Source organism: Podarcis pityusensis (genome assembly GCF_964106645.2).
Source record: "Podarcis pityusensis genome assembly, chromosome: 12".
Classification (NCBI taxonomy): Eukaryota; Metazoa; Chordata; class Lepidosauria; order Squamata; family Lacertidae; genus Podarcis; species Podarcis pityusensis.
The window spans coordinates 2,264,015-2,291,708 of NC_138037.1; the positions used below are offsets into that span (position 1 = coordinate 2,264,015).

The window sequence follows — 27,694 nt, forward strand, 5'->3', positions numbered from 1 at the left end:
TAATACTTCCTAAGCTGGAAAAGGAAGTTGCAAGAAAGGGGCGGCCCAAATGATCCAGGAGCAAACTCCCCTCCAGGGAAAGGTCCTGTTTGCAGCATTTGTCAACCTGGTACCTTCTAGATCCTTGGGACTACAACTCCCATCAGCCCCGGCAAGTGCGGCCAATGGTCAGGGATGATGTGATTTGTAGTCCACCAGGATCAGGGGGCCACCACGACTGCTATCCCCATATCTGGGGGGAAAGGCACATAAACTTATTCGTGGCGTACGGAACGTAGGTGGAGAAACATTTTCTCTCTCGTAATAGTAGAACTTGGAGCCGCCCAACGGAATTTATTTGGAGCAGGTTCAGGGCATGTGAAAGAACAGATTTCTTCATGTCACACTGAGTACATTTAGGGGAAAGGGGAGATGAGCAATTCATACAGCAAAGTGTATAGATTTTATTGCGGCTCCCAGACACATCTTGATGTAGGTTTATTCCCCCCGCCCCAAATCTACAGGCCCTCTTTCAGCCAACAAAAACCCACAAGGCCGTTTACAATAAGGGGGAAACGAAACCGACAATTAACTATTCATTTGGCAAATCCCATGCACAGCCCCGCCTCCCGCACACAAAAAAACTCTCGACACAACTACAGTAGGATAAATGCAACCGCTTCCCAAGGCAAAACGGTTGCTGCAGAAACAGAGGAAGGGGCCTCGTCGCTTACGGGGCGTGGTATTTAGCAGCTAAAATCGCCCCTCCGGGTCTCAGGACTCTTCCTAATTCCTAACGCTACTCCCTGCCACCGGCTTTATACAGAATCTGAACCCAGAACACGCAGCGGGGCAAATCAAGGGAACCCTCCGTGCGGTTGCATTTGCTGGGCCAAAAAGACCGGCCCCCATTGTGTGAGGGTCCTCTGGCGTTGTCCTTACGGCACCGTCCACCTTCACTGGATGGAGAAGGCCACGTGGAATTTCTGGTGGCGGATGAGGTGGTTCTTGTGGACGAAGCTCTTCTCGCAGTCCCCGCAGGGGTAGGGCTTTTCCTCGAGGTGTATTTTCTGGTGCTCCCGGAGGTACATCTTTTCCCGGAAGCTCCTCCCGCAGACCCAGCACATGAACGGCTTCTCTCCCGAGTGGATCCTCTGGTGGACCGTCAGGCTGCTCTTGCCCCGGAAGGTCTTGCCGCACTCCAGGCAGGGGAAGGGCTTCTCCCCCGTGTGGATCCTCTCGTGGTACGTGAGGGTCCTCTTGGCTCTGAACGTCTTCCCGCACTCCTGGCAAGAGAAGGGCTTTTCCCCGGTGTGGATTCTCTGATGATCCTTCAGGTACATCTTCTCCCGGAAGCTCCGCCCACATTCCCAGCAGATGAAGGGCTTCTCCCCGGAGTGGATGTTCTGATGGACCGTCAGGCTGCTCTTGTCCCGGAACGTCTTCCCGCACTCCTGGCACGGGTAGGGTTTCTCCCCCATGTGAATCCTCCGGTGGTACCGGAGGGTTTTCCGGTCCCGGAACATCTTCCCGCATTCCTCACAAGGGAAGGGCTTCTCGCCGGTGTGGATTCTCTGATGGCTGACGAGGTTGCTCTTCTGGACGAAGGTCTTCCCGCACTCGTTGCAGACGTAGGGCTTGACCCCCGTGTGGATCCTCTGGTGCAGGGTGAAATGGCTCCGCGTCCGGAAGCTCCTGCCGCAGTCCTCGCAGTGGTAGGGCCTCTCGCCGGCGTGGATTCTCTGATGGTCCCGAAGGTAATGCTTGTCCCGGAAGGATTTCCCGCACTCCTGGCAAACGCAGCGCTTCTCCCCCGTGTGGATCCGCTGGTGCACGATGAGCTTGCTCTTCTCCCGGAAGGATTTGCCGCAGACCTCGCAGGGGAAGGGCTTCTCCCCCGTGTGGATTCTCTGATGGACGCGAAGGTCGCTCTTGTCTCGGAAGGCTTTCCCACACTCCTCGCACCCGTGGGGTTTGTCCCCCAGGTGGATGCTCCTCTGGTGCCGGTCGAGTTCCTTCCTGCCCCGGAAGCACTGCTCACACAGCGGGCAGGGATACGGGCTCCCCGCAGGGCTAGCGCCCCGCGGCAACGGTTGCTGCTCTGGCACAAAGGCTTCCTCCATCTGTGTTTGGTGCTCGAGGATACGGAGGGGCGAAGTCTCCGGCGACCCCATCGCGGGACCTCTCTGCGGCTCGGCGGGGACATTTTCTTCGTCCGACGTGTTCCAGAACATTCCGCTCGAGGAAAGGAGGTAGAGGTCGTTTCCTGGTACATGGAAAGATTCACATAGCAAGAGGGTGAGCATGAGAACGGATTCAGTTGACGAGAACGGAGATTCGGGCGAGATATCGGGACAAACTTTCTGGAGGTAGGAGCTGTTTGACAGCGGAACCGACTCCCTTGGGAGGTATCGGACTCTGCTTCCTTGGAGGTTTTTAGACAATGGCCATCAGGGATTATTTAGCAATGATTCCTACACTGCTGTGGGTGGTGCTGTGGGTTAAACCACAGAGCCTAGGACTTGCCGATCGGAAGGTTGGTGGTTCGAATCCCTGCGACGGGGGGTGCTCCCGTTGCTCAGTCCCTGCTCCTGCCAACCTAGCAGTTTGAAAGCACGTCAAAGTGCAAGTAGATAAATAGGTACCGCTCCGGCGGGAAGGTAAATGGCGTTTCCATGCGCTGCTCTGGTTCACCAGAAGCGGCTTATTCATGCTGGTCACATGACCCGGAAGCTGTCTGTGGACAAACGCCGGCTCCCTCGGCCAATAAAGCGAGATGAGCGTCACAACCCCAGAGTCGGCCACAACTGGACCTAATGGCCAGGGGTCCCTTTACCTTTACCTACATTGCAGGGGATGGACTTGATTATCCTTGGCAGTCCCTCCCACCTCTACAATTCTGTGATTCCATCAGAGGCACAGGGAGCTTGCAGCAGAACCAGCCCAGATCTCTGTGAAATGGGAACCCTAGAATTGCAGAGTTGGAAAGATCCCTGGGGATCATCTGGTCTAACCCCCCCAAAATGCAGGAATCACAGCTGAGGAATCCCTGAGAGGTGGCCAACCAAACTCCAAGGAAGTAGAGACCATCATCTTTCCCCGTCAAAAAGGTCTTGCCGTGCCCAGCCTCAAGGGGTTGTTCCGAGATGGAACAAACAATAAAAGTCGGGTTTCTAAAAGGAGAGAAAGCGGGAGATCACGGGTTCTGCATGTAATCCCGGGTTCAAAGCTGACTGCAAGATCTTAGGTAGCCCGTGATTTGGACTTCCAATTACAGAAGATGTCAGAAATGCTACTGTTACGAGGTTGTCTGGGAAACCTATGTGAAGGGTCCGTCTCTGGGTCCAGTTTCCGAGATGCAAAGGGTGGCAATATGAGAAGAGGGGCTTTTTAGGGGTGGCTCCCGGCTTGTGGAATGCTCTTGCCAGGGAAGCATGGCTGGCACCACTGTTGCCTGCTTTTAGGCAAAAGCATTTTGTATTCAGCTAGGCTGAGGGTAGCTGGATATGCTCCTCCGTGAGGCAGGCTACAGGGGCTGTTGTTTTCTACCTGGCCAGGTTCAAGGTGTGACTCTTAGTGCATAAAGCCCTGGACACCTTGGGACCAGTTTGCCTGCAAAATCCCCTTGCCCTATATGCAGAATTGGCACTGCCAAAGGTGCCACAGAATACCCGCTCTGGCTTTGGAAGAAATCAGTCTTTTGGTGCAGCGACACTTTGGAACTCCCTGCCTACTGACTGCAGGCACCTTTGAGCCACTCTCTTTGGCACCTGCTAAAAACATTTTTCATTTAGACGAGCCTGTCCAGACATGCAGAATGTTAATTTACGTTTTTAATCTGCTTTCAGTTTGTTCCTGATTTTATCTTTTGAATGTTTTAAAGTGTTGCTTTTACTGATAGTTTTATTCTCGTTGTGATGCATTTTGAGGTTGTTGTTTGTTCTTTTTACAATCAAGTGGTGCAGAAACATAATAAATACCAACACACACACATATATATGTAGTATTTATTATATTTATATACATAAATATAAATATGTAGATAGATATAGATAGACGATAGATGATATAGATAGATGATAGATAGATAGATATTTCCATATATAAAAATATATAGTTTTATATTATATATTATATTATATTTATTATATTATACTATAAATACACACACACACACATATATATACATATGGTGAGCACTTTAGGCCTTGCTTGGCTGCTGTTTTTTATATTTGGTGTCAACACTTCTTGTTATTCCTGTTTGTATCCTGTAAGATGATTTGAGACACTTTGGTGCAAGAAAGTGAGAAATAAATATAATTGATGGCAATCAATAATTCTGGCCCTGGTGATCCATATTTCTAGCTCACCAAATGGCAAAGGCTCGGCTTGAGCTGATCACATCCCTGCCGAAAGGCAGGTTTACAAAAACGTGGCTTCTCTCTAAGTGGAGCACCACAAAGAGATCCTCCCCTGGCTAGGAAGAAGCGAGAGATATTCCCAGTAAACCAGCACCGACAAGTTACATTCCCAGGAGAACTGCAGCTGCGGAGCTCCTTATGTCAGCCAATGCCAAAAGATTCTTTGCCAAAAGATCACTGTGACTTGGACCACACCTTAAGAGCAAGGTGGGCACCTCGCCCAGAGAGCACACATCTTAGGAACATGATGTTCAGGTCTCTAACAGCTGGTGAAGAAACCACGGTTCTTGGAAGAAGATTCCGACTAAACATCAGGAAGAAATTTCTGATGGCAAGAGCCGTTCAACAGTGGAAAGGTCTCCTTTAGAAGGTGGTGGGCTCTCCTTCCTTGGAGGTTTTTAAGCAGAGGTTGGATGGCCATCTGCCTAGGACCCTCGTACCTATGGGACCGCCTCTCACGGTATGCCCCACGGAGGACCTTAGATCCATAAATAGCAGCACCCTAGAGGTCCCAGACCCTAAGGAAGTCAGATTAGCCTCAGTCAGAGCCAGGGCCTTATCAGTGATGGCTCCGGCCTGGTGGAACGCTCTGTCCCAAGAGACCAGGGCCCTGCAGGATCTGATCTCTTTCCGCAGAGCCTGTAAGACAGAGTTGTTCCGCCTGGCCTTTGGCTTGGAATCAACTTGATCCCCTATTTCCTTTTTCCTTCTGTGATGGAACTCCTATTTGGAGACTTCCTTGGCTTTTTTCTGGCCCATGAAGGACCAGCCTGGATAGTTGGCCTTGGTGAAGATTTGACGTTTTCATCCCCAAAAGTTTTTGATTCGAGTTTCTACTGAAATGAGGCTGCATTTTAATGTTATACTTAATCTTGTTTTTAAGTTGTATTTTAATCAATTGTTTTTACCTGGTATTAGCCACGCTGAGCCCAGTCTTGGCTGGGGAGGGTGGGGTATAAATAAAAATTATTATTATTATTATTATTATTATTATTTAGCTGAGATTCTGGCATTGCAAGGGTGTTGGGCTAGATGACCTTTGGGTCCCTTCCAACTCTACAATTCTATGATTCTATGCTCATCTGAAGCTGCTGCTAGGAGCTGTGGCTGAAGCAGATACTGGAGCAAATTCCTCTTTCCCCCACTTTGCCCCCTCTCCGTCCCAGTTGGCAAGTTCTGTCGGAAACTCAGAGGCAGCAATTTTGAGCACAAACCACTTTCAAAACAGAGTTGGGCCTGAAATGTAGGCAGCTCCGAATGTAAAGCTGGAAGAGGCAGGCAAGAGGCAGGAAAGCAAAGAGAAACACGATCCACATCTCCCTTAATCAGGAAGAGAATTTGGGGAAGATTTCAAGGAGTTTTACGCCTAGGCCTTATTGCCACTACAGGCCCCTAAATGGTCAAAATGGGCAACCCAGCCAGACAGGCAGGGTATAAATGATAAAATTATTATTATTATTATTATTATTATTATTATTATTAGTTATTCTCTCTGTACCGGAAGACTTAGGAGTGGCTGTTGTAGTACACCCCGAAACCCAGCACACGGGAAGTCACACAAATTGTATAATTGGCTTTATATCTGATATATATTTGGATGCGAATTGTAATTTGACATTGGAAAAATGTGGCTGTTATTGGATTTTAATAACTGAAAATTAATATAAAATTATTTAACAAAACAAAGAGGAATGTTGTATATGAGCAGCAATGGGGGAGGCATTTATGGAAACTCAGAAATCCTTGACTTAAGGAGATTTTAAGGAATCATTGGATGGCCAGATGTCAGGGGTTCTTTCGCTGTGACTCCTGATTTTATGTATAGTGCTTAGATCTGAGCCTGCTGTGTTAGGAAGTGGAGATGCTAAAGGGAGGGACATTTCACTGGGAGGGAGACCCTGGTGCTTGTTGGACTAATGTTGGATTAACTCCAGGCTTCAGCCAAAATCCCAGAGACCCTCTCTTGCCATCTTTGCTGTCGTTAAAGTCCAGGCTCTGCAAGGCAGCCTCAGCGAAGAGCACATGCCCTCACAAGCTATATTGTCCCAAGCAGCTGGAGAAGCAAATATCATCTACTGCCTCACATTTGTTGCTGGGGGCCTTTCTCATATGTTAACTATGTATACAGAAACAAAGCAGCCTCCAGTTCTTTTTGGACTACAATTCCCATTGTGCTGGCTGGGGCTGATGGGATTTGTAGTCCCGGACATCTGAAAAGCACCAGGTTGGAGCAAGCCAACACCGCCAAGATCAGAAGTGCCTTCACTCTGCCAAACGCTCCTGCTCATGATAATAAATGCTGGAAATGTAAGGAAAAAGAAGGAACTTTTTACCACATGTGGTGGACGTGCCCCAAGGTAAAAGACCTCTGGGAAAGGATTTATAATGAACTGAAAAAAGTGTTGAAAAACACATTTATTAAGAAACCAGAAGCCTTTTTACTTGGTATAGTGGGGGGGTGAAATCCCCAAAAAGGATGTTACTTTTTTTCTGTCTGCCACAACAGCTGCGAGAATATTGCTAGTGAAGAATTGGAAGAAACAAGATTTACCAACTATCGAAGAATGGCAGATGAAGATGATGGACTATATGGAACTTGCCAAACTGACTGGGAGACTCCGAGACCAGAGAGAAGAGACGGTGGAAGAAGATTGGAAGAAGTTTAAAGAATATTTGAAAAAATATGTTAATATTTAAATCTTAGAATAGCTTTGGAAGTGGATTTAGGCTGTAGGGTTAGAAGTAGAAGATAGGGTATTTTAAAATAGTATTACTTGTAAGGGATAAAATATGAAGATTTTTATGGTAAAAGTAAGTGTGAAAAAAATATGGTTAAAAATTATGATATATGTAAACTGCTAAAGATGAGGTAAAATGAAAATCAGATAGGGGGGGACTTGGGGAAGCCCAACTAACAATGTTTATAAAAAATAAGGATAAGACAAGAATTTGTTTGTATTGGTTTTTTGTGTGTGTGTTCTTCAGTTGTATTATAAAATGAATAAAAAAATTGGGGGGGGGGAGGGACATTTTAAATGCCTGATGTCTTATTATGCTTTTATGTTTGTGGGAAGCCGCCCAGAGTGGCTTCCAACAGATTATTATTACCCATACAGAATGTCCCCCGTGTTCTGCCCCACAGATAAGAAGACCCAGGAACCCGCCATGAAAGGGAAGAGGGGCATTTACCCAGAGAGATGAGCATTCTGTAGTTTTCCATCATCACCTCCCAGTGCAGCTCCCTCTGCCAGTCCTCCATCATCTCCCATTCTTCGGGGGAGAACGAGACGGCAACGTCCTCAAACGTCACCATGTCCTGCAAAGACAAAGGCGGTCAGAGCAGCTCCTGAATGGTCAAGCCACTCCTTGCCAGGAAACCTGCCAGCTAATTCCAAGCGTTTCCCCCCTGGTTCCGTTGATTAAAGAGAGAGCCGTATTTTCTGCATTTGTTCCAGGTAAACTTTCATCGCCCTGCTCTCCACACACACACGCTGGCGGCATCTCCCAGGTGTATTCTGCAAAGTACCACTGATGCAGTAGTAACAGTGCATTCATGGAGATTCCTACGGTTCCGTCTGCACAACAGCCAGTTCTCTTAGTTGTTCTGTCATGGTGCTCCAACACTGTTGCATTATTATTATTATTAGTAATTAATTTTATCTAATAAATAATAATAATAATAATTTTATTATTTTTACCCTGCCCTTCCCGCTTTAAAAACTGGGCTCAGGGCGGCTAACAGCAAATATAAAGCATTGATTAAAATGCGACTTAAAAACAGCATAAATAACAAGATAAAATGCAGCATCAATATCAATAAAATTCAAAAAATCAGGGGTCATTTTGGGGGAGGGGGAACCCAGTCAGTAAACATCAAGTGATCACCAGGACTAACTGGCCAAGTTGGTCCTACTAGGGGCAGCAGGAGACCAGGGAATAATTTACCATATTTTTCGCACTATAGGACGCACTTTTTCCCCTCCAAAAATGAAGGGGAAATGTGTGTGCGTCCTATGGTGCGAATGCAGGCTTTCGCTGAAGCCTGGAGAGCGAGAGGGGTCGGTGTGCACCGACCCCTCTCGCTCTCCAGGCTTCAGGAGAACCCCACCGCCAGCCCCACAAGCTCGGGGGACAGCGGGAGAGGCGCAGCGCGCCCTTCCCGCTGTCCCCCGACTTGGCTAGAAGGCTGGCGGGGGGAGAAGCCTGCTCCTCCCCGTCGCCAGCCCCGCAAACTCGGGAGACAGCGGGAGAGGCGCAGCGCGCCCTTCCCGCTGTCCCCCGACTTGGCTAGAAGGCTGGCGGGGGGAGAAGCCTGCTCCTCCCCGTCGCCAGCCCCGCAAACTCGGGAGACAGCGGCAGGGGCGCAGCGCGCCCTTCCCGCTGTCCCCCGACTTGGCTAGAAGGCTGGCGGGGGGAGAAGCCTGCTCCTCCCCGTCGCCAGCCCCGCAAACTCGGGAGACAGCGGGAGAGGCGCAGCGCGCCCTTCCCGCTGTCCCCCGACTTGGTTAGAAGGCTGGCCGGGGGGGAAGCCTGCTCCTCCCCGTCGCCAGCCCCGCAAACTCGGGAGACAGCGGGAGAGGCGCAGCGCGCCCTTCCCGCTGTCCCCCGACTTGGTTAGAAGGCTGGCCCAGCCCCGCAAACTCGGGGGACAGCGGGAGAGGCGCAGCGCGCCATCCCGCTGTCTCCCGACATGGTTTGGAGGCTGGCGGAGGGCTTCCTCCTCCCCCAGCCCCGCAAGCTCCCAGAGCGATGCCAAAGCTGCGCGCAGCTTCGGCATGGCTCTGGGTCCCGTTCTGGGGGAGGGGGAAGCTCGGGCTTCCCCCGTCCCAGCCCCGCGCCTGGCGGGGGGGGGAATAAATTTTTTTGCCTTTATTTTCCCCCCCAAATCTAGGTGCGTCCTATGGACCGGTGCGTCCAATAGTGCGAAAAATACGGTAAATGTGGGGTCCCGAAAGGGTTTCTTCATAGAAGAGGAAAGGGGGAAAAGGAATAGAGGATCAGGCTAATTCAAACTGAAGGCCAGGCGGAATAGCTCTGTCTTACAGGCCCTGTGGAAGGAGATCAAGTCCTGCAGGGCCCTAGTCTTGTGGGACAGAGCATCCCACCAGGTTGGAGCCATCACTGAAAAGGCCCTGGCCCTGGTGGAGGATAGTCTGACTTCATTAGGGCCCTTCATCCGTAGATCTCAGGACATTTGTTTCTGGCTGGAGGAATGCTCTGCAGGAACAAAACCAGGACTACTCCAGGGTGGTATTCCACCAACCTTTATTCAGAGCAGATCCACTGAAATAAATAAACGTGCCAAAGTTTAGCTTTGGTTCCTGCCTTTCAGAGGGCTAGATGACTAGATGAGCCTCAGGGTCTCTTCCAAGTCTACAAGTCCATTTCCCCCCTATTGCATTTGTCTTTATTTGCAGTTTGCATCAGCGATAAACAGTGATTCACACGCAGCTGATTTCTTAAAACAATCCATCTGCCCAAAAATAATCCATCTGCTGTTTTGTTTCTACACAGCCACCTGTCACAGATGCTTCAGTTGAGAGCCCTGTGTTGCAGGGGGTTAGACTAGATGACGTTGAGGGTCCCTCCCACCTCTACGATTCTATGATTCTAATCCCCCTCCCCGCCCAGAAGCACCAAATGTCTGTTGAATCACATTTAACTTTTAAGCTATTTCAGTTTTTAAATGGAGGTTCCGCAAATCGCCTTGTCTTCTCAGAAGCCACGTTCCATCAATGTTGCACAGGTAACAAAACTGTGTCAGGTTGATTAAAAAGCAGCGGTTTCCTTGTCCGTTTGACTCTCTCGTATGAGTCTAAGTTAGGTCCATGAATTTCAGTAAGTCTACTCAAAAATTGTTTGCATAACAGCCTCTGGAATATTTGTGGCATGGACAATTTCAGGATTTCAGCAGAAAGGTCTGGAAACGAAGCAGTGTGTCAGTCCTGAAACCTTTGCAGGTGCAAATACTTCTGAAACAAGGGTCACGTATAACAACCTGATACCATCAATGCACAATTATGATTTTCTTTTTCTCTGCTTCTTTCTGACAATGAGACCTTGTCTTGCTTTGCTTTGCTCTGCTTCCTTATTTGCCCTGACAGGCAGGAAATGAAGAACTAAATCGTGATGTTCTTTCTGGGTTGTTGTTTTTTCATGGCTTACAGCTAAACAAATAAAATTTGTACCTGCCTAGGCCATCCTGTTGGTTGACCGACCGACCGAACCCAAAGAGCACTCATTAATGGCTGCTCATCACCCTGGGAAGAAGTGACAAGTGAGGTGCCACAGGGTTCTGTCCTGGGCCCATTGTTGTTCAACATTTTTATAAATGACTTGGATGAAGGAATTGAGGGGATGCTCGTCAAATTTGCAGATGACACCAAACTGGGTGGGGTAGCTAATGCTACAGAAGACAGAATCAGAATTCAAAATGACATTAACAGATTGGAGAACTGGGCCCAAACTAAAGAATGAATTTCAGTAGGGACAAATGTAAAGTTCTGCACTTAGGCAGGAAGAACCAGATGCAGAGATACAGAATGGGGGACACCTGGCTTACTAGCAGTACATGTGGAAAGGATCCAGGGGGTCTTGGTGGACCACAAGCTGAACATGAGTCAACAGTGTGATGCAGCAGCCTGAAAAAGCTAATGGTATTCTAGGCTGCATCAACAGATGTCTAGTGTCCAGATCAACGGAAGGAATAGTGCCGCTCTGTTCTGCCTTGATCAAAACCACACCTGGAATATGGTGTCCAGTTCTGGGCGCCACAATTTAAGAAGGAGGTTGACAAGCTGGAAGGTGTGCAGAGGAGTAGCCACTCCAGTAGCCACTTCTAAGGTTCTTACGTTTACTCAAGGGGGTGCCCCTCCAGGACATTGCCAGGCCCCCACATCAGTTCCTCACCTGAATCACAATGTCTTCCGCCATGATGCTGGGTCCCTCTGAGGGCTGGGTCCGGGCAGAGGCGCGAAGCTGACCTGTCTCTGAAGGAGGCTCCTGACTCCCCCACTTTCCTCGGCAGCCAAAACTTGGGGAGCAGACGTACGGGCAGATCAACAGATCTGGGGGGTCAGGAAAGAGGAATGAAGAGGCATCATAAGCAGCTGGGAAAGGAGAAGAGGAGGGGTTTTTTGGGGGGGGTTATATTTATTTAAATAATTTTATAAGCTACGTGACTTTGTTGCTCAATAATAATAATAAATAATAGAGGACTTCCGGGGTGGCGCCACCGGCAATGGCGGACTCCCTCTGAACTGGAGGGACTAGCTCCGCGGAAAACGGGTCTTCTCCGCTACGGCGAAGCGGGGACCCACTTAAAAATCACAGGCGGATGAAGCCTGTGACCATGGGACTCGGCGGGCACCTTTAGCGCCCCCCCAACCCGCTAAGGAACCCACTAACGGGCTCCGAAGTGAAGAGGGGGAAGTGGCGCGGTGCTGTGAGTCAACTGCTATTTCCGTGGAGCGAAGCCGCATAGCTGTTGCCGGAGAGCGCTGCCTTTTTCCTGGGACAATTTGGACTTTAAAATAAGCACCCGTGAGTACTTAGACTTTGAACAATTGGACATCAAATAAGGACTTGCGAGTAGGAAAGAATCGGACTTTAAAAATTTACTTGAATTTGGTACGGAACGGGAAGGTCTAAACAGGAAGTCATCCTTCCGTTCTTTTGTAAACAGAATAAAGCAAAGGCAACTTAAACTAGAGTTCAGAAAATCGCTTTTAAAAGATTGGATTTCACCATTTAAAATTGTGGAACCCCCCTTCGACAGCAGGAGAAGGGGGGGATCTTTTTGGACTGTTTAAAGTGACTTTAAAGTGAAGTAACTTTCCTCCGTCCTGATCCTGGAGCGGGCTGTCAGGACTGACGTGTGAAGTTCATTAACCAAAGACAAGTGTTTTTGACAGATGGCTAAAAGAAGAGAAACCTAGTGATTCCACTGTTCCCTTTCGTATTTTAAAGGATTATATATGGACAAAGTATATTAAAAAAGGAAACTTTGTTGCAAGAATAAATAGAAGTCTTCCCCCTAGGGAGAGTCTGTGAAATTGTAACTGTGAAACTGTAACTAACTCCAGGGAGTCGACAGCTGTTACAGATTACAACCGTGGGAACAAGTATCTGACCTTGTGGGACAATGTATTCAGAAGCCTTGTTGTATGCTCTCTATAAAACAAACGATCTACTGGAACAATTACACGAGAAGGTGAATTGGATGGCGACTTCGACTAGAAATTTTGAACAGGCAGTGGGAAACTTTGAACAGACAGTGGGAAAATATGTGGAGCCCACTCAGGATTTAAATCAGGAGTGTGTCTTGACAGAACAGGAGTTTTTGACATTAAATCAGGAGTGTGTTTTGACAGAACAGGCCCAACAGGAATATGATTTTTTGGATTTGACAAATGAACTTGGAAAAAGCCATATCTGGAAAGGAAAAGTTTGGCTTGGTTTGGAAATGGGGGGCTGGATTGACCCCCCTATGCTGGGATGTTTGGACTTTTCAAATATGGCAACGGGCCGTGAGATGTTTGGGACTGTGGGGGCTCTCAATTTTGGAGGGCTTTTGAAACATGCTTTTAAATACTACATGGAATTCATTGTTGAACATGGAAAAGGGGCTGATCTGTTGAGAAGGGTTAAAAACATTGTCAAGCTGGAGTTACCACGAGCAGGAGACAAGGGAAAATACAGTTACAAATATGAAGAAGAGCCGCGGAAGGGTTATGGAAGAGACTTGAGGGCCTCGGACATAAGGTTGCCAGGTTAATGGGCTAGATTGACGGGAATAAGGACTGACAAAACCCGGAACCAGGAGGAAGGGACGCTGGATGAAGATTGGATCTGTTTATACCTCTTTTTTCTACTATTAGAACTGTTTTATAAAATTGATGAATGACAGGAAAATGTTGGAATGAAATTACTTGGCTTTAGCAAAGATGTTTAAAGAATTATGAAAGAATATTATGATTATGAGAAGTTGGTAAGGATAAGATTTAAGTTTTAAGGTTTAAGGTTTATTTTATTATAGGAAGATAAGGTCAAGGATTTGCTGGGATAATTAATAACTAGGATACAAAGAAAGGGAGGAGGAGGAGGTCTAAGAAAGAAGGTAATGACAGCTAAGGATTTGAAAATAATGAATTTGTTTTTAAATGTTTTTAAAGTTTTGTGATTTTTGCATTCTTCTTTTTTTCTTTTTTTCTGTCATTTTTTCTCATTTGGAATTTTTTCTTATATGGTGGGAAGGGGTTGGGTTTTTTTTCCTTTTTTTTCTACTTTGTTAATTATTTTTATTCTCTGTACTCTCTTCTGCTTCTATTTTACTTTTTTTTTCTTTTTTGTAACATTTTGAAAATCTCAATAAATATCTTTTAAAAAATTAAATAATAATAAATAATAATAATAAAATTTTATTTACATCCCGCCCTCCCCAGCCGAAGCCGGGCTTAGAGCGGCTAACAACAATAAAAGTAACACAGCACTCAAGTCTATTGTTGTTGTTGTTATTGTTATTGTTGTTGTTAATTATCAATACTCTGACAAGACTCAAGGCAGTTTATGTATGCAAACCTCTAAAAACATCGGGGGGGAGCATTTAAAAGCAAGTAAACTTTGTTAGAAGTAAAACAACAAGCATGTATAAACTCTATTGAAATCACACAGCTAATATTTGCATGGCACCAGCCCAATCACAGGATTGTAGAGTTGGAAGGAAGCCAAGGGTCATCTAGTCCAACCCATCTTTCACCCCATGTGGAGCTCGAACCCACAACCCCGAGATTAAGAGACTGAACTATTAAAAGCAGTCAGTTCCCCAAGGCCGGTTGGAACAAGGAGGTCTTCACCTGCCGGCAGAAGGACCGCAAAGAAGGCTCCTGACAGTTCTTATTCTGCCTCCCCCAACCTGGTTCTGGCTGATGGGAGATGTAGTCCAAAGCAGGTCATGCAAATCCGGGTTAAATCATCCGAGAAAAATCCACCAAACTTGCTAAACTTTGCCTATCTGGTCGCAATGTCGAGAAGCTCCCTAGCTTCACACCGAACGGAGAAAGGGGTTAAATGAAACTGCAGACGTTGCAGAAAAAAAAGGTAATAATAATTGCAGGGACCCAACTTTCCTGCTCAACTAGCTGGCTTTCCTCTACGACACCCTCCAGGACTTGGGAGGCTGCCTAATAGGAAGTCAAATCTCTTTGCCCAAATAGTCTCCTCTGTTTTTGGCTGGTGGGGGGCTCCCCAGGGGAGGGGCTGTAGCCCTGCTTGGCATGAAGAAGGTCCCAGGTCCAGTCCCTGAAACAGATTTCCAGGGAGCGCTAGGAGAGAACCCTGCCTGCAAACCCAGAGAGATGCTGCCAGCCAGTGCAGACAGCTCTGGGCTCACCGGACCCAACTGTCTGCCGGCAGAAAGCGGCTTCCTATGTTCCTATGGGTTGCAGAAAGGGTCTTCTGCATCATTTGCTACCTGCTGCATCCTACCTGGAGACATCAGGGGCTGAATCCGGGAGACGAAGGGGGTGGGACCCAAACCGACAGATTCTCAACCGACAAACTCAATGTTAAGAGCCATTTGAAGGTGGGGAGGGCTCCCTCAGAAGGTGGCGGACTCTCCTGCCTTTTTAAACAGAGGTTGGACGGCCTCCATCTGGGATTCTTTAGCTGTGATTCCTGCGTCGCAGTGGGTTGGGCTGGATGACCCCTGGGGAACCCCCTAATACTCTACAGTTCTCTGATTCCAAGGGCAGGAACTGCAAGCTGTCTCCCTTGACTGCCCAGGTCGCTTGTTGCTCCTGCCCTGGGCACACACGCAACCCCTTCCTTGAGGTCTGCCCATCCTGAGGGGGGGGGGCATCCCCTACTCCCCTCCCCTTGCACCAGTGGCCTCTTGCAAGCCCCAGAGGTCACAGAACCCTAGAATTGCAGAGTTGGCAGGGTCCCCCAAAGATCCTCTAGCCCAACCCGCTGCAACACAGATGCTTCCGAAGCCCTGGCTCCGGGTGCAAAGGCAGGGAGGCTGGGACCCTGTTTTCCCCCACTCCAGCCTTTGATAGACTGAAATGGTTTCTTTCTCTACTTAGCCTGCTTCCCAAGTTTCCAGTGATTGTTATGGGGGGTGGAGTTTGTTGGGGGGGGGGCTATATGTGCAATATACTGCAGGTTGTTCTTTTGAATACGTTAATATTTAGTGCATTATTTGACACACACCCCTTGTGCAGCATAATGTATTTACGATTATGGCTATAAACCCTTGGAGACCTTTTTGCAACACATGCAACTCACAACCTCTTGAAAATAAATGAGTGGCTATGGTACCAAATATTTGGGGCTCCTGCGATGAGCTGCGATTCCTGCACTGAATGGGGGGGGGGTTGTTGCTCTTTTGGACTATTTGGCCCTGAAGGGTAAGGAATCTCTCCCTCCCATCTCTGCATCCCCGAGATTCCATAAAATAATAAAATAATCCTGGTTAATAAAATAGTAGCAATAGACTGAAACGGGGCGGCAGCGAAGACGAATTCGTCGAAACGGCAAATGCACTAGCAATGAATGCCAACGACAAAGGAGTGGGATAGTCTGTGAAATAATGAGGAAAAATAAATAAAATAAATTAAATAGTAGTAGACTAGAAACGGCGGCAGCGAACAAGAATTCCTCGAAATGGCAAATGCACCAGCAATAGAAATAATGAAGCGACAGGATAGCAGCTGCCACACCAGTTCTATGGAATAATAATGAATGCAATTAATAATAATAATAATAATAATATGCTCCATCTGTTCCAGTTGGGGAGGGGGCCCAGGATACTGGGGGGTCTTTCTTCCTCCCTTTCCCCTCTCCCTCCCCCTCCGGCCCCCCAAAGCTCACCCTCCGGCCCCAGAGGCACCTCCAGCGTGGGCTCCCTTTGTTTTCTCCCAGCTCAATGCTTGGCAGTCCTCCCACGTCCTCTCTCTCTCCCCTCTCTCTATGGTAACCCCTACTCTACGTCACTTCCTCTCTCGCCTCTCTAGAAAGTTGCCCTCCCTCATTTTAACCCTCAGAGCACCCCATCCCTGCAGGCACCAAGGGACGGCTGGAGAGATCCCCCAGGGGCGCCCTCTGCTGGGCTGCAGGGAGAGGGCAGTTCCTCCAGCTGCCTCAGGCGGCAAAATGATGTGATCCTTTTTTAATGCTTTTTTTTTTGGGGGGGGGGGGAATGTCACAAAGTGGCTTGCAGCATTCAGGTGCGCAAATAAGTTCAAAACCTACATTATGGGCTACTTTTAAAATGAGGCTGCATTTTAAATTGCATTTTAACCTGTACTTTAAATTGGGGTTTTTTCCCCTATTATGTTTTTACTGTAATTTTACTGGTGTTAGCCGCCCTGAGCCCGGCTCTGGCTGGGGAGGGCGGGGTATAAATAACAATTTATTTATTTATTTATTATTGAGAAACGGCACGGTGCAACACTTTGAGCAGCAGTTTCTCAAACCTTTTCCTTTTTAATTTTTTTTTTAATTGAAGTTTTCACAATACAGTAAAAGAAACAAACTCATCTCCAGGAAATAAAGGAAAGGAAAAAAACTAAAGAAAGAAGGAACAGATTGGAAAAGGTTTACTGAATATATGGGTGAAAATTGTGTATGTTTCAAAACGCCAGCAGCATTGAGATAAATTCAACAGGGTAGATATATGGTCAAAATAACGGAATGCTGAATGGTTTAGCTTATGTAAAATATGCAGGGGTTTATGGTATGTAAATTGAATCACGGAAAGAGAAGAAGGGAAGTCATTGATTTAAGACTGTTTAAATGAATATTCCAAAATGTAAAATAGAAAAAATAATAAAAATTATATATAAAAAAGAAAGAAAGAAGCAAAACAGAACTCACAGGTGGCAAATACTTTTTATTTTATTTTTATATGGATTCCAGAGAAGGAGAGCAACTTGAGAGCAAGCAGATCCCTTGCTTAAGCCCAGTTGCTGGATTCTCCAAGGCTTTGTCAAGGCTTCTCTCATTCTTATTCTGCAGAAAAGAATCCAGAGACGGTTAAGAAGGGGAGCAAATTGCCCACGAAAACAACGTTGCTCACTTAACATCCACAATTCCTTCATCACCAGTGACAGATGATCTTCAGGTTGCTTGGAAATGTTGCATGTTCTTCTTTTTAACCTTTTCTTTTCATTTGCGGCAACCATTCACTGGCCTTTTTCTGTTCACCGTCCTCTGTGACGTTGTAATGGCTCAACGGCACCTCCAGAGAATCGGAGTCCCTACTCTTCTGGCTGCTTCTGGGTTTCTTGCTGGAGTCGCCCTGTGCCAGGAAACAGGAAGGCATGAGAAAATTTATTTATTACTTACATATTTAGAACACTTTGTTCCCTGCTCTCCAGCCAGAAAGGCTCCCAGAGTGTCTTATGTACAATCAAAACAACACAATCCTTACTTTCAGGTTCACAATCTGGAAAAAAACATACATGGCATGCAAGGGGAAAGGAACTTAGAGGGAAGAGGAAAATAAAAATCACAACGCAGGCAGCAATTTCTAAACAGTTGTTCCTCATCTATCTATCTATCTATTCATTAAAAAGGTTATACAAGATTCTGCAAAATACGGTGCTATCAAACAGGATCCGATGGCAATATGCATAATCCATATACAATTATAGACCCCTGTTAAACGAAAACAAACATAAAATAAAACCAAAATAAATAAACCACAGGCATGGAAGGCAGTGACTGGTGTTACCCCCTCCTTTGGCAATCCTCACAGAACTCTAGCCCAATAGTTGCCATTAATCTGATTTAAATTGATTTTATAATGAAATGATTTTAGAATGTTGTATCATTTTACTGTTGTTAGCGGCTCTGAGCCCGGCTTCGGCTGGGGAGGGCGGGATATAAATAAAATTTTATTATTATTATTATTATTATTATTAATTATTATTATTATTATTATTTATGGTTAAACAAGACATGGTTACAAAACATGGACCCTATTATACCAAGGGAAAGTACTGAAGCTATTCAAATGCCCTAAATCACTTTATCAGCCATCTATGTGGCACTTAAAGGTATATAATGAAGGAGCCAGGCGAACCTCCCTGGGCAGAGCATTCCCCAAAAGGGGAGCCACTGCAGAAAAGGCCCCGCTCTTGTGTTGCCGCCCTCCGGACCTCTTGAGGAGACACACAAAGGAGGGCCTCAGAGGGTGATCTCAGGGTCCAGGGCGGTTCATATGGGGAGAGGCGGACCTTGAGGTATTGGGATCCTGAGCCATTTAAGGCTTTATAGGTCTAAACCAGCCCTTTGAATTGGGCCCGGAAACTAATTGGCAGCCAGCGCAGATGGACCAGGATGGGAGTAAGATGCTCAAACCACCTCAGAACCACCAAGTGCCCCTATTTTCCAGGGACATCCCTGATTTAGAGAAGCCGTCCCGGTTTCTGATTTGATCCCGGAATGTCCCGCTTTTCCTTAGGATGTCCCTATTTTCATTGGAGAAATATTGGAGGGTTTGGAGTTATCCGACACCCGAGCTGTCAGAAGGCAATCCTGTATAGGGAAGTTTTAAAATGTGTAATGTTTTATTGTGTTTTTCTATATGTTGGAAGCTGCCCAGAGTGGCTGGGGCAACCCAGTAAGATGTGTGGGGTATAAATATTAAAATTATCATTATGGAGTGGGACGTCCCTATTTTAATCAGAGAAATGTTGGAGGTTGTGCCTCCTTGCCCCAGTCAGCAACCTAGCCGCCAAATTCTTCACCAGCTGAAGTTTCAAACTGTCTTCAGAGGCAGCCCTACATCTAACATGTTGCCATAATCCTGGGCTGGATTTAGGTTTGATGAGGCCCTCAGCTACTGAAGGTAATGGGGCCCTTTCTATGTCCAGCTGTCCTTTGTCAGCAGCAAATTGTCTCTGTTTTTTTGTGTTGGATAGATGCTATATGGTCATTTATGGACCTCATAGGTATCTCAAGCCATTTGCACATGTTGCCTTGCAACCAGTCCATGCAGAATGTAGGCACCCTATATATAGAAAGGAGCAAACCAGTGATATTTGAGGGAGCAGGCTAGCAGGCGGGGCCCCTGACTTACATCATAAGAGTCCACACAACACACAAACACTGTTGCTGTATGTAGGTTTTATTTTATCTGCTTTTTAAGTTATATTTTGGAATTGTACATCCAGGTTGGTTTTTTCCTTTAATTTTTTTTTGGGGGGCCCCCAAGAGAGTGGGGCCCTAAACTATACTTTATTTAGTTTATACGTAAATCCGGCACTGCCGTAATCTAACCTAGAGCTTAACGGAGCATGGACAAAAGGATTACCTCTCTGCTTCCTGCACGGCTGGGTAACAGAGTCCCGTCGCACCCCCAGCAAAGGTCCCTGTTTCTGCTTGCTCTTCTCTCGTGGCGGACCTTTTCTCCGCTCTCTTTTTCTGGAGCGCTCTGTGAGGGAGGAAAGAGAGTGCAGAGTTGGAAACACTGGCGGAGGAATGGGTGGGGCAGGGGGAGCGTACCGCCCCCCCAGCACCATCGGAGAGGGGGGTACCATCGTGGCCGCCCCCTTGGGACTCGAGAAACATGCACCCCCACTGTGGCGGGCGCCACGCCCCTGCAGGTGGCACGCCCCGCCCCCAGGATGCATGCCACGCCCCCATGGACAGCATGCCACGCCCCCAGGACGCATGCCACACCCCAGGATGCATGCCACGCCCCCACAGATGGCATGCCACGCCCCCAGGACGGCATGCCACGCCCTCGGGGCCCCTGACTTACATCATAGGAGCCTACACAACACAAAACACTGTTGCTGGATGTAGGTTTTATTTTATTTGCTTTTATATTATATTTTGGAAATGTACCTCTATTTTGAAAACCCAAAGGACTTCCCGGTGCTTAAAACCCAAAATTAATTATTCTCCAAATTTTGGGAATTACAGGGACAGAACTACCTAAGCTGTATAGAAACTTATTCATGTACCAGAGATGAATGGCTGATGAAGATGATGGACTACGACGAAATTTATAATGTATTTAAGAGATCACTGTAAAGAATGAAAAACTTTGGCAGGATTCGAGTAATGCTTGTAATGTACAAAAAAACCTTTGGTAAAAATAGATTAGAGAAAATAAGATAAGCCGTTGGGGGGAAAAGGATTGATAATGGTAACCATGGAATCGAAGGATTCAGGGAATCTTAAATGATGATGTGGGTGTTTAATGTTTGAATTTCAATTTGTTGTGTAAAATTTAATAAAAATATATTTTAATAAAAAAAGAAACTTATTCATGTATGCGACTACAGCTGCAAGACTGTTACTTGCCCCAAAATGGAAAGAAGCCGAAGTCGCAGCAAAGGAAGAATGGATACAAAAATTTATGGAATATGCAAATATGGCGAAACTTACCGGAAGAGTAAGAAATCAAGATAACAATTTTTAAAAATAAAACAATGGAAATGGTTTGTTGAATATTTACAGATAAATTGCAAGCAGATAAAAACATTGGCAGGATTATTGTAATAATCTGAAGTTTTATAAGCCTATATATTTAAGGAAGATGAATGAATGAGCAAATTAAGTTAATTTTGATATGCAGAAGGTATTAAAAACGAATTTAAGGAACCACAGAAAGAGGGGGAAGGAAGTCGAGTTTTGAAATGTCAAAATGATTGCAAAATAAGTGAAATGTATAAAATGAGTGAAATGTAGAAACTTGAAAAGTAGAAAGAAATAAACAAAAATATTGTCATCAAAAAATTAAAATGAAATAGTCCTGTATAGTAAAAGAGCACCTCCGCCCTTACAGACCAGTGGGTTATGGTTCTATGGCTCCATAGTTTGTGAAACTGAGCTGAAAGGCTTGTGTGGCTCAGCTGAGGAATTTACTAGCTAAGGCAGGAGATGGAAGATTATCAGTCTGCAAAACTCGCAGTCTCCGTCCCTGTCTCTCTCCAGGAATCTTCCTTGGATCCAGCTTCAGAGGGAGCTGGCCAAGACAAAACGTGTTTTGGAGCCTGTCCGATATGAAGGATTGCAAGTGGACTCCGGCCGCATTGTGGCCGCGATCCCTGGGCTCATCTGTTCCGTGGAGCAGAATGAGGAGTCCTTAGACTGCCTGGCCGTCCTGGATTACCAAGAGGACATTCCCTCCTGGAGCCAGATTAAGCCCCAAGAGGACAGAGTGTCCCGGGGGGTCCAGGGGGGGCTGCCCCGTCTGAGCATCTCGGCACGGAGAGGGCAGGTGCCGCGCATGCAGAAGGCCACAGACTTCCTGGTTGGCAGAAAAGGCGGGCGAGAGGCAAAAGGATAGAATTTTGCAAAATTAGGCCTGGGAGAAGACATATAAAGACTGGAAAGGAATGTGGAAAATGACTGTTGTTAAAAAACCCCTGAAATTATGACATGTCCAGGCTTTGTTGGACTTATTGAACGATAGACTTTGTTCCAGTACTCAAGAGTGGATCCCAGGCCAAGACCGACTAGCCAGACCAGCCAGCTCCTACAGAAGGAAGAAACCTCCGATAAAGAAGACTGGCAAAATAAACTACAGAACTATGCAGGACAGATTAGTTAACTTGAAACCCAAGAAAGAAAGAAGACTTTTAATTTTTAAAAAGGAACAAATGTTTAGTGCATATTGTTTAAGCTTTGTGTGTTGATTTTTCCATTAGTATAACTTTTAAAAGTCGCTTGTAATAAGATGAAGGTTTAAAATTGAAATATTGAGAGTATAAAGATTTAAGGATGTGTGTGAACGAATATTAAGTAATGAAACCAAGAGAGGGAAGGGATGTCAATCCAAATTATGGTTTAAAAATTTGCTGATGATGCTTTTATTTTTGGAAACTTAATAAAATATTATTTTAGAAAAAGAAGTTTGCAAAGTTATGCGTTACATGGAGGATGGAAGTGGGTAGAGTCTCCTGTAACACTAGAACTTGGAATGAAGTTGAAGGCTGGAAGAGTCGGCGCAGGTGAAAGAAAGTGCTTCTTTGCACCATGCGTAGTTAAGCTGTGGAACTCCCCGACACAGGAAGTAGCGATAGCCAAAATGGCTTTAAAAGAGGACTGGAGGAGGGGGGGGCTATTGATGGCTACGAGCCACAGCTGGAGGAAGCAATGTTTCTGAATCCCAGTAGCCCCAGGAGGGAAAAGTGCTCTCATGCTCAGATCCTGCGTGAGGGTTTCTCATAAGGGGGACCTGGTTGGCCAGTGTGAACAGGATGTGGGGCTAGATGAGCCCCCTTTGGCCTGGTCCAGGTGGGTCTTGATATGTTCTCGTGCCAAACCCCAACATCCCCAGGTAGGACTCAGAGAGACCCAAACCCCAAACCCTGGAGAGCAATTGCTGCCAGTCAGTGGGCACCATGGACCACCACTCTGACTCAGGGTGAGACATCTTTGACATCACACAACAGCCCAAACACTCACCAAGTTCGTCATGAGGCCTCTGCTGAGGGCAGAGAGGCTGCCGGTTCGGTAAGCGGTCATTCTGCTTCTCTGGCGCTGGGTTGTCCTGGGAATTCGCAGCACCTCCAGGTCCCTCTTCCCGGGGTCGTCCTGCAAGGTCAGCAGCAAATGGCAGTGATGTTGGAGAGTTTCCGATTAGGATTTCAGCATCAGTGGGTCTGGAGGGCCTGAGAACCTAAGAAAAACCTGGCTGCTGGGGCAGGGTCCCAATCCTGTTCTTGCACCCTGTTCTCTCAGCAGGCAGCCCGATGCCTTGGGGGAAAGCTTCCCCACTCAGTGCTGGATTTAAAGGTAAAGGTAAATGGACCCCTGACCGTTAAGTCCAGTCGCGGATGACTCTGGGGTTGCGGCGCTCATCTCGCTTTACAGGCCAAGGGAGCGGATGTTTGTCCGCAGACAGTTTTTCTGGGTCATGTGGCCAGCATGACTAAGCCGCTTCTGGCGAAACCAGAGCAGCGCACGGAAACGCCGTCTACCTTCCCACTGGAGCGGTGCCTATTTATCTACTTGCACTTTGACGTGCTATCGAACTGCTAGGTTGGCAGGAGCTGGGACCAAGCAACGGGAGCTCACCCCATTGCGGGGATTCGAACCGCCCACCTTCTGATCGGCAAGTCCTAGGCTCTGTGGTTTAACCCACAGCGCCACATGCGCTGGATTTACATATAAGCTAAACAAGCTATAGCTTAGGGCCAGGGCCGTCTTATCCATAGACGCTAGGGTTGAGGGGCACCTGGGCACCAGGCTCTCAGGGGCTCCCTTTGAAGGTGACCCGGAAACTGCAACTAATCCAGAATGCGGCAGCTAGACTGGTGACTGGGAGCGGCCGCCAAGACCATAAAACACCAGTCCTGAAAGACCAACATTGGCTCCCAGTCCGTTTCTGAGCACAATTCAAAGTTTTGGTGCTGACCTTGAAAGCCCCAAACGGCCTCAGTCCAGTATATCTGAAGGAGCGTCTCCACCCCCACCGTTCTACCCTGACACTGAGGTCCAGCTCTGAGGGCCTTCTGGTGGTTCCCCCGCTGCGAGAAGCCAAGTTACAGGAAACCAGGCAGAGGGCCTTCTCGGTGGTGGCGCCCGCCCTGTGGAATGCCCTCCCATCACATGTCAAGGAAGTAAACAACTATCCGACTTTTAGAAGACATCTGAAGGCAGCCCTGTTTAGGGAAGTTTAAAATGTGTGACATTTTAATGTATTTTTAATCTTTGTTGGAAGCCGCCCAGAGTGGCTGGGGAAACTCAGCCAGATGGGCGGGTTACAAATAATAAGTTGTTGTTGTTGTTGTTGTTGTTGGAACTGTCAGAATAGATTTATAGGATACCAAGGGGGGAAAGCGCAGAGAGGCTCTGCTGTGCAAGTGTAAATCTTTGCACGCATGGGAACGAGTTGGTTGGCTACGACTCTCCCTCTCTTTGAGGGAGCAGGCTAGCAGGCGGGGCCCATGACTTACATCATAGGAGCCTACACAACACAAAACACTGTTGCTGTAGGTAGGTTTTATTTTATTTGCTTTTTATCTTATTTTTTTGGAAATGTACATCCAGTTTTTTCTTCCTTTAAATTTCTTGGGGGCCCTCAAGAGAGTGGGGCCCTAAGCTATAGCTTGTTTAGCTGATACGTAAATCCGGCACTGGTACCAACCTGATATGGATCTCAGAGAACCAAAATCAGGTGCTTTCCGGTGTACACCGAACGCAAGATCTTGCCTTATGCTGAATTGGATCACTAGGGCATCTAGCTCAGTCGTGTCTGGGGGTCTACACTGAGCAGCAGTGACTCCCAAGGGTTTCAGACAGACAGGAGACGTCAAGGTCTGATCCTGACCCCTTCTGCATGCAAAGGAGGTGCTCTGGCATTGAGTCACAGCTGCCTCATGCATTCCACGCCCCTTCCAGTTCTGAAATCTCCACTTCAAATTGTAGCTCCTTAACAGCTGAGGATTAGGATAAATGTTGAAGATACTCCCCCCCACCCCACCCCCCACATTACATATTACCTCTAAAAATACTACGGTATGTCAGACGGCCTCGTAATACCTAATGATCCCAAACATCTCATACCCTCCAACACTTCTCTGATGATAAATAGGGCTTTCCTGTATAATAATAATAATACAGTGGACGCTCGGGTTGTGAACGTGATCCGTGCAGGAAGCACGTTCGCAACCCGCAGCGCTGCGTCTGCGCATGCATGGGTTGTGATTAGGTCTTCTGCGCATGCGCAAGCGCCGAAACCCGGAAGTAACCCATTCTGGTACTTCCAGGTTCGACGCAGTGCGCAACCCGAAATCGCACAACCCGAAGTGTCTGTAATCCGAGGTATGACTGTAATAAATAATAATAATAATAATAATAATAATAATATAATAATAATAATAATAATAATAATAATAATAATAATAATAATAATATATTTGTACCCCACTCATCTGACTAGGTTGCCCCAGCCACTCTGGGCTGCTTCCAACATAGATAAAAACATAATAAAACCTTAAAAGGCTTTCTTATACAGGGCTGCTTTCAGGTGTCTTCTAAAGGTTATATAATTACGTATATCCTTGGCTCAGGGGTCACATAACTCCATACCCACTAACATTTCACTGATGTAAATAGGGATGCCCTCAGGAATAGTGGGACATTCCTGGATCATATCAAAAACAGGGACAACTTTTCTAAATCCGGGCTTGTCCCTGGGAAATAGGGACACTTGAAGCGTCTAACATCCCCCTGCCCCATATCAAACCAGAAACTCCACAAGCGCGGTTCAACTCCAAGAACTGGAACCGGTTTCTTCATAAGCTATGAGATGGGGAAAGAGGTCTGTGGGACCACCAGACACATGAAAAAACCCTTTCACCCTACAGAGTACCAACCTCTGCCTCTGGAAGAGCATTGGGGCCCTCTGCTCCATATCCCCCGTCGGAAAAAGCCACAAGAGCGAAGGTGGCAGCTAAGCTCCAGGACAGCCAGGGCCCCATCTCCGAGGGTCCTGCGAAGAGGGTCCCTGCGGGATGCTTGCCCCGACTCCTCTTGCTGCTTTATGTCCCCCGTCCCGCCGTAGCAGTCAGGAGAGGTTGAGTCATGGAGGCGGCGCCAGTTGTTAAACATTAGTAAATCCAGCAGAGAGAAATCCTGATTGCTGCTCATCTGGGGTTTTTCCACTTGACCCCACACCTGGGCCAGGTGATGGGGCAGGAAAACATGGGAGCAGGGGGGTGAGTAGGGGGCTGAAAGGGTTAGAGGCGGTGGGCTCGCCTTCTTTTTAGGAACCAAACAACCCGCTGTGTTGCAAAGAGAACGTCAGCAATGTCTACGCAACGAGATGACCATGTACATGCGCAATATGTGCAGTGACTACATTATCACATGTTAAATAAGTTGGAGTTCTTGTTATTAAATATACCATGAAAAAAGCACACCAAGAACTCAGGCCAACTCTTATCTCTAATTCTGTAACGAATTATTCTGTTATACATATCATTATCAGTTTGAGTCTGTAATCTCTGCTGGAGTTTGTAATCTCTATTTGAGTTTGTAATCCTTATCTCTATGTGGGACAAGAAGCTACATTTAGAACAGGATACGGAACAACTGATTGGTTCAAAATTGGGAAAGGAGTACAACAAGGCTGTATATTGTCTCCCTGCTTATTTAACTTATATGCAGAATTCATCATGCGAAAGGCTGGGCTGGATGAATCCAAAGCTGGAATTAAGATTGCTGGAAGAAATATCAACAACCTCAGATATGCAGATGACACAACCTTGATGGCAGAAAGTGAGGAGGAATTAAAGAACCTTTTAATGAGGGTGAAAGAGGAGAGTGCAAAATATGGTCTGAAGCTCAACATCAAAAAAACGAAGATCATGGCCACTGGTCCCATCACCTCCTGGCAAACAGAAGGGGAAGAAATGGAGGCAGTGAGAGATTTTACTTTCTTGGGAATGGATTAATCTGTTTTGCATTCCTTTCTATGGGAAAGCGCACTTTGGTTTTGGAACGCTTTGGTTTTGGAACGGACTTCTGGAACGGATTACGTTTGTAAACCAAGATACTATCGTATGCTGTGAATCCCCTCACCCCGGCATGTTCCCAAATTCCAGAATCCTCCTCCCCAGCTGCTATTTTGTTTTTTAAAAGAAATAAAAATACTGAAATTATTGATTATTTATTGCATGTTTTGTTAATTAATTAATAGACTTCTTACATGTCAAAATGTCTTCCAAGCAGCTTACAAGGTTACAATCGGTGATAACACATAATTTGAAAGGCACACTAAAATACTTCCAACCACATGTTTAGCTGTGATTCCTGTGTGACGGGGGGGTGGACTAGCTGATCCTTGGTGTCCCCCCCACGTCTGGTCTTCAGCGTCCAGCGAGGACTCTGCGCCCTGGGTGGGGGCTCAGGCTTTGGGAGGCAGAGTATCTTCCTCGCTGGAATCTCCCTCAGACTCTGAGTGGCTCCCGATCCAAGTCTCATTTTTGCTCCCCTGGGCAGGCGGAGCCACGATCATCAGCCCTGAGTAGCAGCCCCGGCAGACGGCCCGGGCACCCGAGCGCTGCTTCCCCCTGGCCCGCGCTGAGCCAGCCCCCCTGGCGGCCCTCTTCGTCCTGAGCTTGAACAACAGCTCCTGCAGGGAAAGGGGAAAGAAGGAGGTAGGAGACACTCCAACAAACTTCACCCCCTGCCTGCGCCCACCCAACCGCTTTGATCGGTGGAAACAACTCCAGGTTTCACACCTGTTCCACACCTGAAAGCAGCACGGAGCCTTTAGAACTCCCTGCCTCTTCATGCCAACCAAGCACCTTCGCCGTGCTCTTTTT

General features: G+C 46.9%; 2 protein-coding genes across 7 annotated transcripts in view; both read right to left on the reverse strand.

The window, feature by feature from the left end:
• Nucleotides 1–301: 301 nt before the first annotated feature.
• LOC308459813 (uncharacterized protein) lies at nucleotides 302–16,362 on the reverse strand. Of its 4 annotated transcripts, none has more exons than XM_080975531.1 (4): nucleotides 16,272–16,362; nucleotides 11,310–11,467; nucleotides 7,590–7,716; nucleotides 302–2,245 (listed from the first exon to the last, which is right to left on the reverse strand). In XM_080975531.1, exons 2-4 carry the CDS (start codon nucleotides 11,331–11,333, stop codon nucleotides 936–938), a joined length of 1,461 nt encoding a protein of 486 aa, XP_080831657.1. In that variant the 5' UTR covers nucleotides 11,334–11,467; nucleotides 16,272–16,362; the 3' UTR covers nucleotides 302–935. The 4 variants fall into 4 exon arrangements, with proteins under 4 accessions (XP_080831657.1, XP_080831658.1, XP_080831656.1 ...); XM_080975532.1 differs by lacking the exon at nucleotides 16,272–16,362 and adding an exon at nucleotides 14,255–14,501; XM_080975530.1 differs by lacking the exons at nucleotides 11,310–11,467; nucleotides 16,272–16,362 and adding an exon at nucleotides 10,589–11,287.
• Nucleotides 16,363–17,272: 910 nt separating this feature from the next.
• LOC308459818 (uncharacterized protein) overlaps nucleotides 17,273–27,694 on the reverse strand; it is a 32,181-nt gene continuing 21,759 nt past the window's right edge. For all 3 annotated transcript variants that reach the window (XM_080975538.1, XM_080975540.1, XM_080975539.1), the window contains 3 exons: nucleotides 22,827–22,955; nucleotides 19,720–19,839; nucleotides 17,273–17,700 (listed from right to left, as the gene is read on the reverse strand). In XM_080975538.1, coding sequence (XP_080831664.1) covers nucleotides 17,554–17,700; nucleotides 19,720–19,839; nucleotides 22,827–22,955 — 396 coding nt within the window. In that variant the 3' untranslated portion in view covers nucleotides 17,273–17,553. The remainder of the gene's footprint in view (nucleotides 17,701–19,719; nucleotides 19,840–22,826; nucleotides 22,956–27,694) is intronic.

Bases quoted from the DNA above. Each gene is read 5' to 3' on its own strand.
- LOC308459813 (XM_080975530.1), bottom strand. From the start codon at position 10,723: ATGTTGAACAACAATGGGCCCAGGACAGAACCCTGTGGCACCTCACTT. The intron at 7,717-10,588 runs GTACAAATTTTA...TTGTCTTTGCAG, and splicing joins CAACAGGATGGCCTAGGCAG to GACATGGTGACGTTTGAGGA. The intron at 2,246-7,589 runs GTAAATGCCCCT...TCCATGTACCAG, and splicing joins CAGAATGCTCATCTCTCTGG to GAAACGACCTCTACCTCCTT.